Raw genomic sequence first — 15,822 nt, 5'->3', positions numbered from 1 at the left:
TAGAATATGTGAAACTCCTTCAAAATTAAAATAAAGCACAAAAAAAAACAATACAAATTAAACAGAAAACAGGTTTAAGGGGGGCGGGGGGGGGGGGGCTAAAACCCTAAACCTGCGGCGGCCTTTAGTCGTGGTTGGCCAGAAGAACCGCGACTAAAGGTCCTCCGCCCCGACGGCCACCTGGCGCCCATGTGGACGGGTCTTTAGTCGCGGTTCTTAAGCAACCGCGACTAAAGGGTGGGGCCTTTAGTCGCGCCCGTTCGGTCGCGGTTGCGCAACCGCAACTAATGGCAGTTGCGAACCGCGACCAAAGGCCCTTTTTCCACCAGTGGCCGATCCCGTTTCGGCTGCGGGGGGCTGTTGGAAAACGGCTCCTACAACTACGACTGCACCCTCCTGACCGAGTCCTGCGGCTGCACCAGATCGCTTCCACGACGCCTCTCTTCGTGCGTCTGTTATGCATGTCGCCCTTGAGTATAGCTCGGGCTGTTGTAATCTCCAGTGTATATATTGTAACTCGGTATCAATGATAAACAGTGCGTGAAACATATCTTCCAACTGTATGTACTCCCTCCGTTCCTAAATATAAGTTTATTTAGTGGTTTTAAATGAACTACAACATATAAATGTATATAGACATATTTTAGAGTGTATACTCACTCATTTTACTCCGTATGTAGTCCCTTGTTGAAATCTCTAAAAAGACTTATATTTAGGAACGGAGGGACATATAGTTTTTTGTCTCAATCTCTTTATCTGTTATTTCCATTCCTAAGTATCCAACCTGCCCAAAGTAAGCATATTTTACCCAGTTTGTTGCCCAGGACCCAGTTTTCTCTCCCGTGAGCCATGAACAGGGCGGAGAATAGCTTCCCAACCTCAACCGCGGACGATGAACCCATGGGATCTCCTCCTCTCGTCTGCTGCTCCGGTGGCAAGGAGGGGTGGAGATCCCTGGTGCTTCAGCGTCGGCTGTAGATAGGTTAGGAAATAGTTTTCCTTGTGGGGTGGCTTTTTTTCCGATAAAGGGCGACTTTATTATCTTAAAATGTAGCATCAAGCGGATACAAAGCATTATGAGTAACACCCGGCCTCTGCATAATTAAGATGCACACAGCCAAATTCAGAAGTCTGACAAAAAAACATGAAATAAAAATCGACAAATCGGCAACAGTAGAGTCCTTTAGACCGACACTATGCCTATGTCGAAGAAGGTGGTGGATCGATCCGTAGGTTATGCTGCCACCCATGTTGGGGAAAAATCTCCATAGCCACCTGCTCCAATCGCGTACACACCACCATGAACAGCGGTTGGTACTCCGGCGGTTGTAGCATAGACCACATACGTAGCGAGTGCGTACACCGGAAAATAACCTGTAGAGGAAACATTTTTATCATTAAAAACCAAATCATTTCTACATAGCCAAAGCGACCAAATTAAGGCATACGCTCCCACCCTTATTACCGTTTTGAACCTATTTGGAATACCGTCCAACCAATGACCAAAAATATTGGCAACACTTGTGGGCGGATACAAATTTGACGCTATTTGGATGACTGACCACGTAGAACGTGCAAACTTGCATTGGAAAAAGAGGTGTTTGATTGTCTCGTCATGAGTACAAAAAGAACACTTCTTACTCCCTTGTCAGTTTCGCTGTGCGAGGTTGTCTTACCGGAAGAGGTATGGAAGAGATGGGTATCTGCATAGTCCTCGTGATGGGGCTCGGCACGCCGGTGAACCTGCCCGTCTTCCGTGCCGGCATCGAAAAAGAAATAGTTACCCGGCAACATAAACTTGGTTTGAGTTGCCCCTTATCCTGTTTGTTGGCTTGTATATAAATTAAGACACATATCCATATTATATTGCAACAACATACAGAACATACTACATATTCTTACCCTTATCCTGTGAGAATTTATACGATGGCATTAACTGAAAATATAGTTGTATTTTATGCATCTCATTCTTACCTTTTTAACACCTGCATGTACAGGTAATGGACGAGTCCGCCAAGGATGGCAAGCCGCGATGGGTGCAAACGGCTGTAAACGTGGACGAGCACATCGTCGTCCCAAGGCTGGATGCTGCTGCCGTGGCATCCGATCCGGAAAAGGCCGTGGAGGACTACGTGGCATCGCTGTCCCTGCTCCCGATGGATAGGTGCCGTTCTCTCTGGGAGTTCCACTTCCTCGACTTCCCGACCTCCAAGGCGGCCTCCAGGTGGTGCTCCGTCTACACCACTCCATTGGCGACGGCACGTCCATCACGACTCTCCTGGTGGCATCATCACGCAGCATGGCCAATCCAGCAAGGCTGCCAGCTATGCCGCCACCACCCAAGCGCACAGGCGCGATCTACCAGCTGCCACCACGGCCTCCGCTGTCTTCGGGTGATTATCTCGCGCTGTTCGCGTGGGATTGGTCCTATTTTGTGCTGGCTTGGCACACACTTGTGGACATGGCGTTGATTGTCGCGACAATACTGTTCTTGAGTGACCCACCCACTCTCTTCATGCGTCCACCGGACGGTGGCGAGACTCGCCGCCGCAAGCGTTTCGTGCATCGGACCCTTAGCTTTGACGATGTCAAGTTCATCAAAACTGCCATGAATTGCGTACGTAAAGCTGCTGATATTTTTTTCCATTTACTTACAGATAGCAATTGAAATCACGGATGCAAGGACTACATGATTTTTTTAAGTAGTATGTTGGCAGTTATCTAGAAAAACTTTTGAGGGAAGGTGAAAATAACATTTTAAAATGGTTATTATGGCATGTGACAAAAAATATCAAAAATTACTTTACATTTTAAATCCTCTCAAAACAATAAATTTATGATAAAATTAGAATTGGAATATAGGATTCCAAAAACAAAGTATGAACTTGGTACAGAAGTCATTTAATCTTTATAGGTAGTATCTATTCTATGATTTATTTAACGATAGATAACAGCTTACAGGAATAAACGCCAAGCAATATTCAATTGTTCTTTTCTAACTTTGGCTATGAACCCGAAAAAATATAAGAAATATTATTGGCCAAGTGAAAGTAGTATCATTTTATTCTCTAGTTTCTTCGCGATAATGCCAGTTCTAATGTTACTTATACATTGGAAAATAATGACTACAAAACTTGATTTTTTGAATATTATTTAGAAATCTAGACGCGCAAATGCATAGGTCACCCTCTTAGGTTTACAGATATTTTCAGTATAAACCACAAGCACAAAGTCTACATATTACTTTGGTAGTTTTCAAGATAACCTTTAGATATACTAAAAACAATATTTAAAGTGGACAATATAACATGGTAAATAGAACAAAAATTAGTTCTACAATTTAAAGTCTCTTCAAAACAATTTATGAAAAAACATATAAAATTGGAAATGCATTTTTCTTTAATTATGTTGCCCACACAATGTGTGGGTTTCATGACTAGTTATTGAATAGCATGGCCATTACCCCCTAATCAAGCCGTGTATAAATGTGTCTCATCTGATCGATGTCGTGTCTTCATTTGACTCATATACAGGACATTTGTGTCCCTCCTTTCATTTTCACAGACTATCAACGACGTGCTAGTCGGTGTGACTTCGGCAGCTCTTTCACATTACTACTTTAGAAAGTCTGGTAAGTAGTTTTTCCGGTAACGACAATGGATGTTTGTTCTATAGACACACATTTCTTACACTTTGCTTTCTTATATTTAATTTTAGGTGACAGTAATATTTAGACAATCGGTCTGCGTTCACGTGTCCTTGTCGACGCAAGGCCTGTCTCTACCAAACAAGTAAGAACTTTATTTTCTTGGTTCAGATAAGTAATAGTAAATACTAATTGAGTGGCATACAAATGTAAACCTAGTAACACGTGCTTCAACACAAATTTGTTTAACTAATACTATAAATTACATTAATTTTCTTCTTACAACTATGAACAGACATATGTTACCAAGGTAGAGACAGGAAATCAACTTACCGGTCTCCTCTGCCCATTTAATATAACCTTGCAAGATGATCCCCTTGAGTATGTTCACGAGGCAAAAAGGTTCATGCATAGGAAAAAGAAGTCTTTAGCAGTGATGCTCACCCGAGTGATTGGTGAATTCTTAGTCAAATGCTTTGGTCTCAAGGTATATTACCTGCTCCTTTTGTACATTAATATTATATGCTCTTCCCAGGATTACATTGCACATACCTGGAACAATCACTGTATCTATATATTCATGTTTATATTAATTGTAACGATTTTCAATGAAAGCAGACAGGAACATTTATCTTTCGCTGCTTTTTCACACGTACAACCATAATATTTTCAAATGCAATTGGGCCAGCTGAACATATGACGTTATGTGGGCACCCAGCATCTACGGCCAACCACAAGTAAGTCATCCATGTTCTTACATCCAAAACATATGCCCTCTTATCTTACTTTATGACAATAACATCCTTATCATGCGTCTGAGAAAACAAAACTAGCTTTGTGTTTATTCATCTTACTCCATGTTTCCTCTAACTGTCTGGATTTTTGTATGCTGGCTTTGACTGTGCACTACCATAATTATGGTAGTGATATCAAGGTAGTTCTTTCAGTTGATGACGCACAATTTCAAGATTGTCATCAACTTTTGGGTGATTTTGTTGAGTCCATCAGGATTATTAAGAATGCGGCAGCCCTGAAGATGTTGACAACATCGATCCATAATGGCGTGACTGGATAATAGACAATTGGATAGGTGAACATATACAAAATTAATAAAAATAATAATATATGCAACTGTGTGCAATACTAGTATCTTGTGTATTTTAATTGCGAGTTTGTCTTATTTGTACTTTAGCATATACCAATCACTGTACATTTGGGTTGAAACCCTTTTCTACTACCACATAATCAGTTATCAAATAGTCGGTCAAAGGCTTGACTGTAAAGCTCCCAGTTTTTCAAGGAAAAGCTCAACTATGATGAGTCAATTTGTGCAAATCCACCGCATGGTGGCTTTATCCATTATTTCGAGGCATTATTATTTGTTCACGATAGAAACAGAACGTGATGCTCCCAAATGGGTCAGCCATGAAAGGTGAATTTATCCTCCGCTCTCAGAGTTGAACCTCCTTGACATTGCAACCTCGGCCAGGGCAGCAACCACGATGGTGGAAAACTCTATTGGCAACGAAGTTGATCATACCATCCAGAATTATGTGTTTAGGAAATAATTGATTTTTACTTAAGCACCAATGCTAAATTCTACTAGCAAAATTATAACCAAAGATAGACATGTTACTGTAAAATATATTGGAAGGGTATCTTTTTTTGCTATCTCAAAGCTAATGTTCTATCTGCAAAGATAAATATGATTTATGAAGGTACTTAGACTTGAATACAAAGTAAAAAAGAATGATAGTTTGGATAGAAAAAGAAGCTAGGAGAGTCTGCGTATGGAAGAGTCTAGAATAAAGTAGAAGGGTGCTTTAAAACTTTTATAAGCAAGTATCTAAGCATTCTGCACCGTATGGAAGAGTTTAGAATAAAGTAGAAGGGTGCTCTCACAACGCTTGCAGTCCGCTATGCTACCGCTGCCAAGTGAATGGGACTAGTGGCCGCCACGGCCTTCATTGTCTACGGGCGTATATACTAACTTACATACTTTTTGTTCGCACATTAAAAATGTTTGCTTTTTTTAGAAATGTTCAATAAACTGCAAAATGTTTCCATTTTAAAAAATATTCACTTTTGAATAAAATGTTCAAGTTTTCAAAAGGTGTTAGTAATATTAAAAGATGTTTACATTTTCAGAATTTTGAAAAACTGTCCATGTTTTAAAAATGTTTACTTCCCTTAAAAAATGTTATCATATACTCCCTCCGTCCCATAATATAAGAGCGAGTAATATTCACTTCAATAATAACTTTTTGTGTTTTTTAGAAAAGCCAAATGAAAAAAAAGCATACAGTTCGCGAGCCACTCCAGTAACACACTCGCAATAGGACCGGCTCACCATATAGTAGGCGCAGACTTGCTACATGGGCAGGGCTAGTTGGGGGTCGCCCTATTTGAATTAGGGCGAATTTGACATAGAGAGCGTTCGTTAAGGGTGCTCGCGGAGCAGTTTTGTAGGGGAGACGATTTTTTTTTGTAGGGTAGACGCTTTCTCTCGCTTATAGCCAGATGAAAGAGCCCCTCGCCTTAGAACCACTAAAGAGGCTGGCCCATTCTGGGAGGGAGGGTTGGCTCCCAGAACAGTTTTCTAAATTTTTATTGCTTTATTACTATTATTTTTATTTATGAAATCTAAATATATTTTATTTAAACCTTGAGAACACAATTTATAATTTAAATATTTTCATGTATTGTAAAAACGTGTTCGCACAACTATAAAATAATGTTTATGGCATTTCAAAATAATGTTCATGACATTCAATAAATGTTCACACACTTGAAAAATAATGTTCGTGTCATTTTCAGAAAAAAATACAATTTTAAATTTTTTCCCATAATTTTATAAAAAGTGTTTCGTGCCATTTAGAAAAATGTACTTTACATTTTAAAACAACGTTCACTTGTTTCAAAAGTATGTATGTGATATTTAAATAATTGTTTATACAATGTAATAAAGTGTTTGCATGGTATCTAAAATAAATGTTATGCACCATTCGAAAAGTTTACATGACAGTTGAAAAAAATTCACTCATTTCAAAAGAATGTAAATTCTATATTGTTGATTCCAAAGTGATAAATTTAGATCCTATATTGTTGATTCCAAAGTGACCGTTCACACTGATCATGCTGCTATAAAATATCTTATGAAAAAGAAAGACGCTAAACCTAGACTCATTAGGTGTGTTCTTCTACAATAAGAATTTGATTTGCATATCACTGATAGGAAAGGAGCAGAGAACCCCGTAGCTGATAACTTGTCTAGGCTTGAAAATATTCTTGATGACCCACAACCTATTAATGATAGCTTTCTTGATGAATAGTTAGCTGCAATAAATGTTTGCTGATGAAAATATTTGAATTAAATTCAAATAAAATAATCTAGGGGGGTGACGTCAAAAACGTATTCTCAGAATACGCCTCCACTCTTACCGCTTTGGGCGCGAGTGGAGAGGCTGGCAGCGGGCCCACCTGGCGGGTGTGGAGAGAGGGGGAGAGAAACAGAGGGGTGGCGGTGCTCCGGCGGAGCTCACGCCGGCGAGGAAGGCTCCTCAGCCAATCTGAGAGGAAGGGAAAGCAAGAGGGGGTCACGTCACACCTGCCTGTACATGTGGCTCGCCGAGAGGTGACTGGAGCAGCTCGAAATCAACCTCCCAAGCGGCAGCTGCGGTCGGGACTCGCCGAAGAAGAAGACGACGACGGATAGGGGCAGCTCCAGGGGCTCCAACCTGGTCAGCAGGCACCAACAGACCTCCACGGAGTCGCCGGAGAAGTCAATGGAGCTCGAGGTGGAGCGGAGAGGTGGGGGCAAGCAGAGGGGATTGCCAGCTAGCTCGAGCTTGAGCATGGCGGTCCGAGGCCTGCCCGGTCGGGCTACAGCTCCTCTACTGCTTGTGGTGGCTGGTGGAGTGGATGGATGGGTTTGGAGAGGCCAGGGGCTTGGTATTTATACGCGGAGGGGGGTGAGGGTCTCAGCTCCGCCGGAGCTCTCTGGAAGCCGGTGAGCCACGACGAGCGGTGTCAGCGAGGCGTGGAGAGGCTCAGTGTTCACGCGGAGACTATGGAGCATGCGGACGAGCACAGGAGCGCGGGCGCGGACGAAGACAGTGGCATGGGGCGCACTATGGCTTTGGCCGCGTCATGCTCGTGCCCACTGCGGCGACTCCGACGTCGGCAAGCGCCAGGGAGAGATCAAGGGCGAAGAAACGATGGAGGTGGCGTGGTGCGGCAGTCGTTGGTGAGCTCTGAGACGAGCACGCGCTGCACAGATGCGCGGACGCAGCTCAGAGCGCGTCGAACGTGTGCCAGGGGCCGTGTCTTCACGTGGTCACCACGCTGGCATGGTCAAAACGACGTCCATGCGATGCCAAACCTTGTCCCTCGTGTTGTCCGTGCAGTGTTTAGTCTAGGGAAAAAGATCCCACACTACCAGGCCGACCAGATTTAACAAGAGCTTGCGAGCAAGTTTCTGGTCAGAAAATTTGGCACTATGTTTGGCTAGTTTCTAGAAGGAGATCATGGCTAATTTCCTCTGTTTAAGGTTTTCTTAGGAGGGTAATCAAGCTCAAGAAAAATCAGCCTCATCAGAGCAAGGAAAAATATACTTGCTGTAGAAACTGCATTTTGAGGCCAGAACAGAAATAATTTTTCGTAGCAAAAATATTCCAAATAAGTATGAAATAATTTTGCACAGGGAGGTGTGCGAAGGTTCAAAGAATATTTGGGAATTTTCTCAGATTTTTAGGAGCAAGAAAAATGAGGGTTGCTTTGGAGCATATGTTGCCGAAGTGATAATCAGAGAAGAACAAGAATAGTTTTTATTTATGAAAAATATTCCTTGAGCCATTTTGGGATTTTTCAGAGAGGAAATGATGATTGTGAGAGGGATGGGTCACTTGGGTGAAAATGAAGGACATGCCCAAGTGTTTAAGTCCAAGTGAATTGATTCAAAATTCAACGGCAAATCCAAAGGCAAAGAAATCCGGAAAAAGAGAGAAGGCAAAAACCAGGCTGTCACACTTAGCGCGTCCACAGTTTGCACAAAGTTTATTTATATATACTTACTTAAATACTTTCTGTTCACAAATTTTAAAATGTTCAATATTCTGACAAAATGTTCATTTTTCAAAAAATATTCACTTTAAAGAAATGATCACGTTTTCAAAAGATGTTAGTAATTCGTAAAAGATGTCTGTCTTTTCAAAAAAAATAAGTATCCTCATGTTTTAAATAATATTCAGTTTTCTTCCAAAAAATGTTCTCAAATAATATTCACTTTTGTAGAACAAAAAATTTATGCAATGTAAAAAAAATGTTCTCATAATTTTAAAAAAGTGTTTTGTGCCATTCAGAAAAATGTATGCGACATCTCAAACAATGTCAGTGCAAAACTTTCATCAATTCACAACAGAAGTTATTGAGAGAGAGATGGCCTTCCCATAACTGAAACTCCATGGGTTGTACACAGATAGAATAGAACAAGTATCATCAACAAGAAGAAGCAAAGGAGAGGTGGCCTTCCCATAGCAGATAGAAAGCTTTGCCATTCTTCTTGTGGTCTGTGTCACAAACCCAAATCACTGTTTGCTATTTAAGTTACACACCCACACAACCTGTAGCGTCGCCCATAGGCCTCTCTCTTACATGTAGCGACGCAAGGTTGATTTTCCTCTTAAACATTCACAGAGAAGGATCGGAGGTGCTCCTAGCACAATGCGCGCTGGGATTAGAACATGTTAATTAGGAAGTTCAGGAACTTTGTTTCAAACAAAAGTTCAGACATGGAGACAGAGTAATGTGCTGTGCTGTTTGTTGCTGCAGTAGGTCAGGAAAGATCGCAATCTGCCCTGTTTGTCGTTGTCGGTCGTGGTTAGCTCCGGTGGGGAGTAGGACGAGCATCACGAGAAGGGTCAGCAGCAGCGGGAGCAGGTGAGCGAGGAAGGTTCAGCAGTATCTTCGTTGCTGCTGCTGCTGTTTCACGACTCGACCTCCCATCGACTTCTGGCCTGCAAAGTTGAGATCATCATCGAAACATTCAGGAAGAAGTAAGAAAACAAAGCTAGCTACAGATATGGTAAGCCAAGTCCAGAAATGATGTTCCACACACAAGTTCAGAAACCGAGGGCAAACAGAGCTTGCTACTCCAAGTTTTGAAATGGGCTACTCCATCATGTTTCTTGAAGCATGTCGCCTCCATCCTTGAACTCTCAAGTGTCAAGTGAACCTCCACCGAATCCTGCACACATTTGCACCACAATGTAATCTGGTCTGAAATCAAATAATGTGCATTTTATGTGGCCTAGGTGGGCGCATACGCGGCAATGGCGGAAGCAATCTCAAGAGCCATGTTTGCTCCAAACTCAGGCAATGCCGCAACCGCTTTAATCATGTGCTCCAGCCCGAGGATCATCGTGAGCGTTCCAGCGACGCCGCAGCACTGGTTTGTAGTACACTATGGACATGAACTAGTACACATGATTGAAGCGGTTGCGACACAATGTCTGAATAGGGATCAAACTTGGGACTTCAGGTTGGTTCTGTCGTTGCTGCGGCATCTTGCCTCTGTTACCAACTCAAATACTACAATGTTTTGCTGTGAGATACCCCGTAGGGATTTGCCTCGTATTTATACATGGATGACACTTGATCGCTAATGTTACAATTGATTATAGGATTACAACGAATCAATCTCTACAAACAGTATCTTATCTAGGGATCGTGATTGACACAAATCACACCAATTTTGCTAGGTTTAACTCAATTGATTCGAATAGTACCACACTCATAAAAAGTATTTCTCCACGTGATTTTTTTTGGTAATACTAGTCCAATAATTGGTTTTCTACTAACCCCTTACTTACCAGATCTTAAACAATTGTAGTGAGATAAACAATCTATATGGTGAGTTAGGGGCTAGATATAACCGAAAACACCTGAGACGATAATATCCGAATGGTCGCTTCTTTGGAGAGAAACTAGTCAATGTTGGAGGGGTGGGTGTTACCATAAAGGCACATCAACACCATGAAAGCTCACCCTCTTCTTGTTGAGATATCACCAAGAAGGTGATTCCCAATCACTGGTGGTATACCTGGAGGCGATCTCAAAACCTTCACAAACGACGGGAAAAATCACAAATCATTTTCTCACCGAGGACTCCTACCGTCTAGGAGTCTCCAATCTGCAAGAGTAACAAAATCCATCAAATAAACAAGGGGGAATCAACTTTTTCTTTGGTGGGAGTATAGACCGGGCACCTGTCTTTGAGTCCCCAAATATCAACAAGTTTGAGTGAAAGGGGAGGAAGATCTCCGAAAAACTTGAGTTACAATCAATGAAGAAGTTACCACACATCCTGGTCACCGGAATAAGGGGGCTATTTATAGCTAGCCCCCAAATCGAGCCGTCACCACACATTTCTGCATGGTCAGAAAGTTTCGGGCAGCCCCTGAAGTTTCGGGTCTTGAAAGTTCCGGGGAGCCGTAGATAGTTAGCTTCCTTGCGGGGACACCGCAGTGTGCGACGCTACAGCCGGAGGAGAGCCAGATGCGAGCGGTTGAGGAAGAAGGACCAAGGCGAGCGGTAAGTATAGTGTATGAAAGTTTTTTTGGGTGTTCATGCAAGGCAGTCCACGTCGCATGCGGGCATGCTCAATACGGGTTGCATGCTTACATGATGTCCGCATGCTCAATACGGTTACACGATGTCCACTATATTTGATGTTCTGTGATTTAAGATTCATGGTTGCTCGTAGTTTATTCCCAAAGCTAGGCGTCTTTCAACCAACCAGTTACTTCCCCACTGGCCCGATCTCATTTAAGTGTGTGATCTTGACCGTCTAATCCTTGCAATGTATAATCCCTGACACATATTCAACATCAACGCAACATTTTTTCTTCATGGTGCCTAACAAATGGGCACATTTTAGACACCTCATATAGCAATGTATCTTTCCAGAACCTAGTTAAATTGCCGTTCCCAACATTGAATTTGATCCTCGAGGAAAATGCTACCTTAGTACGCATGAGCATCTTTCAGAAAGGTGACTCAGTCGTCTTTGGCGTGACTTGGGCGAGCGTATTGGAGTGTAGATACTTGTTACGCGATAATCGTATTCAGACCCCCTCATCCTCAATGGATAGCATGTATAGTCACTTACTAAGTAAACATTTGTTCCTAATCTCGAGATATTCTATGCCCAGTGCCCCTTAATCTTTTGGCACGCATATTATATCCCACTTATCCAACCTATATTTAGATTTGTACACATCACTTTGCCAGAAGAATCTTGAACGATAAAAGTCTAGTCATTTCCGTACCCCAGCTGGTACTTCAAAGAAGGACAATAGGAACATCTGCATACTTGTAAGTATAGAGTTTATCAGGATTAGCTGACCCGCATAAGACATAAGCTTGCCTTTCGAGGAGCTTAGCTTTTTCTCAAATGAATCCTCCAAACACTTCCACTCTTTGTTGGTCAGCTTCCGATGATGAATTGGTATTCCCAAATATCTAAATGGGAGAGACCCCAACTCACACCCGAACAACTGTCTATAGTTGTCATGTTCTACTTTAGCGCGTCCAAAGCAGAACAGTTCACTCTTGTTGAAATTAATCTTCAAGCGAGATAGTTGTGCGAAGGGACATGAGACCAGCTTCATGTTCCTAGCATTAGCCCAAATCATGTTCCATGAATATAATGGTTTCATCTGCATGCTGAAGAATGGAAACCCCACAATCTACCAAATGGGGGATTAACTCACCCACCTGACCATCCTCCTTGGCTCGACCAATTAGGAGTGTTAGCATGCCAGCGACAATAATGAACAAGACCGGAGACATAGGACCGCCTTGTCTCAAACCTTTTTTTTGTTTGGCAATAACGACCTACATCATCATTAACTTTTATCCCAACACTACCTTTTTTAATAAAGGATTCGACCTGCTTTCTCCAGGCCGTATAAAAACTCTTAATACGCAAGGTTCGCTGTAAGAATGGCCATTTAACTTTATCGCAGGCCTTTTCGAACTCCACTTTAAAGATAACACCGTCTAATTTCTTCGAGTGGATTTCGTGAAGAGTTTCTTGAAGAACGACAACACCCTCTAGTATATGTCATCCTGGCATGAAGGCCCTCTGAATTGGTTGCACCGCAGAGTGCGCAATCTGTGTGAGTCTATACCAACCTTAGTAAGAATCTTGTTTATGTCATTCAGAATGGAGACGACCCCATTGCTACCAAGTTCCAACTGAATTTTCTGCACCCCAAGTTCAGATGCTAATTGCACCGCACGCCGCGCAGCCAACACTTCAGAGACCTCAGGGTCAGTGATGCCAGGGAAGAATAATGTAGCCCTCCTCTTTAAGCACCTTCATGGTCTCGTAGGATCACTCACTCCATCTCCCCCTTTGTCTTGCCTCTTTGACATAGCTCCGTCTGCGTTAACTTTGATCTATCCTTGCTCAGGCTGTTTCCAACGCTCGGCCAGTGTCATCGCCTTGATCGGAACCGGTTTAGCATGCACCGAGAGCCACTCTTGAACATGATCATTGCAGCCACACCTGTTGGGTTCCCTCCATTGCTGGCGGTAGTACCACTGGAGCTCCCTTCACCTCACTGAGTAGCCTCCATTTCCAAACCATTGCAGAATGTTGATAGGTCCAGAACCTGTGGTAACTAGTTTCTTCTTGCCCACAAGCTACACAAAAAACTCCTGGCTTGATCCGTCGCCTGCGCAGTTCAGCACCAATCGCAAGTCCATTCTTAATAACTCCCGGCTTAATAAGTCTACTTGCTCGGAGCGTTAGAGCCCCAAAGCGCCAGCCATCATTTATGCTGCGCCACTGTAGTTGAAGATCCCGGTCGTCCGTACTTCAAACCTTCATGCTCATACGCAGATGATAGGCAGACTTCACAGAGAACTGACCGTTTTTTGTAAAGTTCCATGTGATATTGTCAGAGCGCCCCGGACCTCCTATGGCAATTTGTTGTATGTCCACTACGGTACATTGTTTCAAGTTTCTGTACATCCCACTGTGATCCCTCGGCCGCCAGTAAATCACTGTACATATTGTTGCCCAAGTGGTTTGAGGTTGCCACTCCTTGGAATCTAGTTCTCGTGGTGCACATTCATTGCGGTACCATCACCAATTCTCCATACCACACCTTCTCGAAGTAGGTCTCTGCCATTTAGTAAGATACTACGAAAAGTAAAGGATCCACCACTAGGCATGTCGCGTTCAAGATCGACCCATCCTTGAAATAACAAGCTTTCAGAACCCTTGCACAAAGAGAGGAGTGTTGGCAGCACTTGACGGCGGCACCGGTGGTCACTGTTAGGCGCGGAGTGTTGCCGACGGCCAGGGCCGTCGGCATAGGCATCTATGCCGACGGCCTTTCTATGCCGACGGGACCCTGGGGTACGCCGATGCATATGTTGCCGACGGCCCTACGCCGACGGGGGCCGTCGGCATAGGCCTATGCCGACGGGAATCAGAGCTATGCTGACGGCCTGGGCCGTCGGCATTGGGGCTCAGTGTGGTAGTGATGGGAACTGAATGATTCGCCAAGCTTGTTTGGCCAACAATGCTCGGTTAAATTGCCTTTGGGTCTTGGAGTACCATCACTTCATTCCAGTTTGCCGTACACATCTTCTTCCACGAAAGCCTATGCACCTTTCGTTCACCGTTGCTGCATCCCGCCATAAATTCGAAGAAATAAAATCCAATGTTGCGGTGGATAGGCCGCATGTAAAGAGAAATAAGGTGGCTACAGAAACTAGTAGATTATTCCCCTAAAAAAAGTACATACAAGATCATTAAATATTTAGGCTATGCACGAAGTACACGGTATATTCGGCCACAAGTATGGCCAATCGAGATAGCCAATTAGCCAGCACACAAGGACCTAGCTAGCCTACACATACTTTCTTTATTCATTTATCTTGTGCGACACATCCCACTGGATGGCGTGATGGTGTGTACGTAGTTGTTATAGCCAGCTTGGTTCACCCCTGCCACCTCCGGCCACCGCAGCTGCCCTCCCTCTGGCAGTTGAAGTAGGCGGCGGCGACCGGAGCGCCCAGGCTGTAGCACTCGGCCAAGTCCCTCGTGACGAAGTTGGAGCGCCACCCTGGTGCGTAGATGGCCTCCCGCGCAACCTGCCGAAACACCACGAAGGCCAAACGGTGTATCCCCGCTATCGGCTGCGGCCTCTCGTACGCCACCACCTCAGTGCCTGGATGCATGCACCCGAAAAAACTCTTTTAGTTGAAAGAAGAAGACATTCTTTTTCTTTTGCGGGGGAAAGAAAGAAGATAGTTCGATATGGTATATAGTTGACATGACACATGTAGCACTCGATCGGCAAATTAATTTCTTACCACGGCCAACGTCACCACCTTCTGGTATGTCTGTGACAAACCTACGTGCGCAAGATTTAAACTGAATCAGTGAGTTACTTTTGAACTAAAACCACGACAAGAATTATAAAACAAAGGGAACATATATACATGTTACTCCCTCCGTTCTTAAATATAAGTCTTTTCAGAGATTCCAATATGAACTACATACGAAGGAAAATAAATGAATCTACACTCTAGAATGCATCTACATACATACATATGTACTCTTTATTAAAATCTCTAAAAAGACTTATATTTAGAAATGGATGGAGTATTTTGAGAAGGTTAATTCACCCACAAGGGAGGTGGCTAAGGTAAAGCTAGCTTGATTTAGCTCGTACCAATGGAGATACTCCCGTTCGCAAGGGTCGCTTGGTCTAGGCACATCAGGGTCTACCATCACCTAGTAACAAATTAAGAATGTCTGTATCAGTAGACCACTCCTTGGTGTTAGCAATTACAAATTCTGATATTGATATATGCAATCATACTTAAGAGTAGAGCACTCACGAGCGTGTAGAGTGATCCCGCTCTTCCTGTGATGTGCAGCGTGGGCTGGTTCGCCACCTGTGACGGCCTCAGCTCGGACCCAACCGTGATCTCGCGGTTGCCGTACAGCACCCTCAGCCGTGCCGACGCATCGAAGTAGTCGACGATGTCGCCAACAATCCCCCCGACGATTAACGGATCCCTCGAATTCGGCATGCTCCCAATACTTATTATTATTAGGTTTAGAACCAACCGTACAAAGGAACGTGACAGGT

At 43.4% G+C, this 15,822-nt stretch overlaps 1 protein-coding gene, 1 long non-coding RNA gene and 1 pseudogene across 4 annotated transcripts; 1 reads left to right on the top strand and 2 right to left on the bottom strand.

Moving 5' to 3' along the window:
- Window positions 1-4,771, top strand: part of LOC119279054 — a 21,097-nt pseudogene extending 16,326 nt beyond the window's left edge.
- A 4,327-nt stretch (window positions 4,772-9,098) lies between these two features.
- LOC119280457 lies at window positions 9,099-10,997 on the bottom strand. Of its 3 annotated transcripts, none has more exons than XR_005138088.1 (4): window positions 10,912-10,997; window positions 9,970-10,835; window positions 9,762-9,890; window positions 9,099-9,660 (listed from the first exon to the last, which is right to left on the bottom strand). It is a non-coding gene; the product is annotated as an uncharacterized LOC119280457 (long non-coding RNA). The 3 variants fall into 3 exon arrangements; XR_005138089.1 differs by having other exon boundaries at window positions 10,691-10,835; XR_005138087.1 differs by having other exon boundaries at window positions 9,762-10,835.
- A 3,583-nt stretch (window positions 10,998-14,580) lies between these two features.
- LOC119280456 (protein FLOWERING LOCUS T-like) lies at window positions 14,581-15,822 on the bottom strand. Its single transcript, XM_037561296.1, has 4 exons — window positions 15,569-15,822; window positions 15,400-15,461; window positions 15,038-15,078; window positions 14,581-14,892 (listed from the first exon to the last, which is right to left on the bottom strand). The coding sequence occupies exons 1-4, from the start codon at window positions 15,761-15,763 to the stop codon at window positions 14,663-14,665; spliced, it is 528 nt and encodes a 175-aa protein (XP_037417193.1). The 5' UTR covers window positions 15,764-15,822; the 3' UTR covers window positions 14,581-14,662.

The sequence above is a fragment of the Triticum dicoccoides genome, chromosome 3B (assembly GCF_002162155.2).
Source record: "Triticum dicoccoides isolate Atlit2015 ecotype Zavitan chromosome 3B, WEW_v2.0, whole genome shotgun sequence".
NCBI classification, from domain to species: domain Eukaryota; kingdom Viridiplantae; phylum Streptophyta; class Magnoliopsida; order Poales; family Poaceae; genus Triticum; species Triticum dicoccoides.
Note: the sequence above shows the minus strand (reverse complement) of the source record. Positions and strands in the feature narration are given on the sequence as shown.